This window comes from Sinocyclocheilus anshuiensis, unplaced genomic scaffold (assembly GCF_001515605.1).
Source record: "Sinocyclocheilus anshuiensis isolate Anshui unplaced genomic scaffold, SAMN03320099.WGS_v1.1 C32463234, whole genome shotgun sequence".
In the NCBI taxonomy this organism is placed as follows: Eukaryota; Metazoa; Chordata; class Actinopteri; order Cypriniformes; family Cyprinidae; genus Sinocyclocheilus; species Sinocyclocheilus anshuiensis.
Genome location: NW_015616767.1, coordinates 1 through 1,007, shown reverse-complemented (window position 1 = coordinate 1,007; position 1,007 = coordinate 1). Strand labels below are relative to the sequence as shown.

The window sequence follows — 1,007 nt, the reverse complement described above, 5'->3', positions numbered from 1 at the left end:
GTTAACTTTCTTCAGAGGAAGAATCGGTTTTCCCTTTTTTGCTTGGGGGAGCACCATCATCCAATTCCTTCAAAAGAAACCATTAAGTTGGTTATAAAGCAGAAAACACAGCTGCTATATATAAACTTTTTTTTTTTTTTTAGCTGTAAGCATGTACCTGGGCTGAGTTGGAAGAGTCTAAAAAGTGCTCTGAATCCCCCTGTGACTTGCTGTCCCTTTTGGCTGTTATAGAACCTGATGAGCAGTGGTTTTGTTCTGAAAATAAAGAAGTGCTATTAGAGAGCCCCAAAAATCCAACAGCTCAGACAGATAGAGAAAAGAGGATAATGATCTCGTAGAGGCCTCACTGCAGTGACTAACCACTCTTATGATCCTGAACAGATGAAGGCTGCTTGGAAGGATATTGGTCACTTTTCAAGTCATTGCTGTCATTCTGAGAAGCTGCCATGGGTTCAGGTGCAGGACTAGTGTAGTTGCTGGTCTCTTGCTTCAGTGGGGAGGAGTCTGCAATGGAGCTCTGGTTACTGTTGTCGTCTGTATGTGGAAAACAGAAACACGATTAAAAGGGTGTTGCAAATGATTTGAGAAATGCTTGGAAAAACTTTCAAGCAGTATATGACTGTTAATAGATGGTTACAAGATAGAATAGTATTTGACATCAATTCATCTGTAGTAAAACAGTTTCATCAACCCCCTCTATTGGTTAAGAAGGATAACGGCCCATTGAAAGCCATTAATAATAATAATAATAATAATAATAATTAAAAATGAATAATTGACGTGAAATTACAGGTCATTTCTGGCATACTTAAATATTGCAGAAATCCCTATTAGATCAAATGTTTATGAATCACAAAGATCACAATTTGGTTTAAAAACCACTACAAATTACAATAATCGCCAAATAACATAGCCTAAAAAACACTGAGGATTATTTTGAGATGTGATTGGAGTCTGATAACTCAGGTCTACAGCATTACCATGCATATCCATCATTCCAGGAGAAG

The 1,007-nt window shown here is 37.4% G+C and overlaps 1 protein-coding gene across 1 annotated transcript; it reads right to left on the bottom strand.

The window, feature by feature from the left end:
* Position 1: 1 nt before the first annotated feature.
* LOC107682675 (B-cell CLL/lymphoma 7 protein family member A-like) lies at positions 2 to 1,002 on the bottom strand (the record flags this gene model as incomplete). The annotated part of the gene is made up of 4 exons (XM_016478842.1): positions 2 to 67; positions 158 to 255; positions 361 to 534; positions 981 to 1,002. Coding segments are annotated over 4 exons (360 nt in total), but the record flags the coding sequence as incomplete, so codon positions are not given.
* Positions 1,003 to 1,007: the final 5 nt, after the last annotated feature.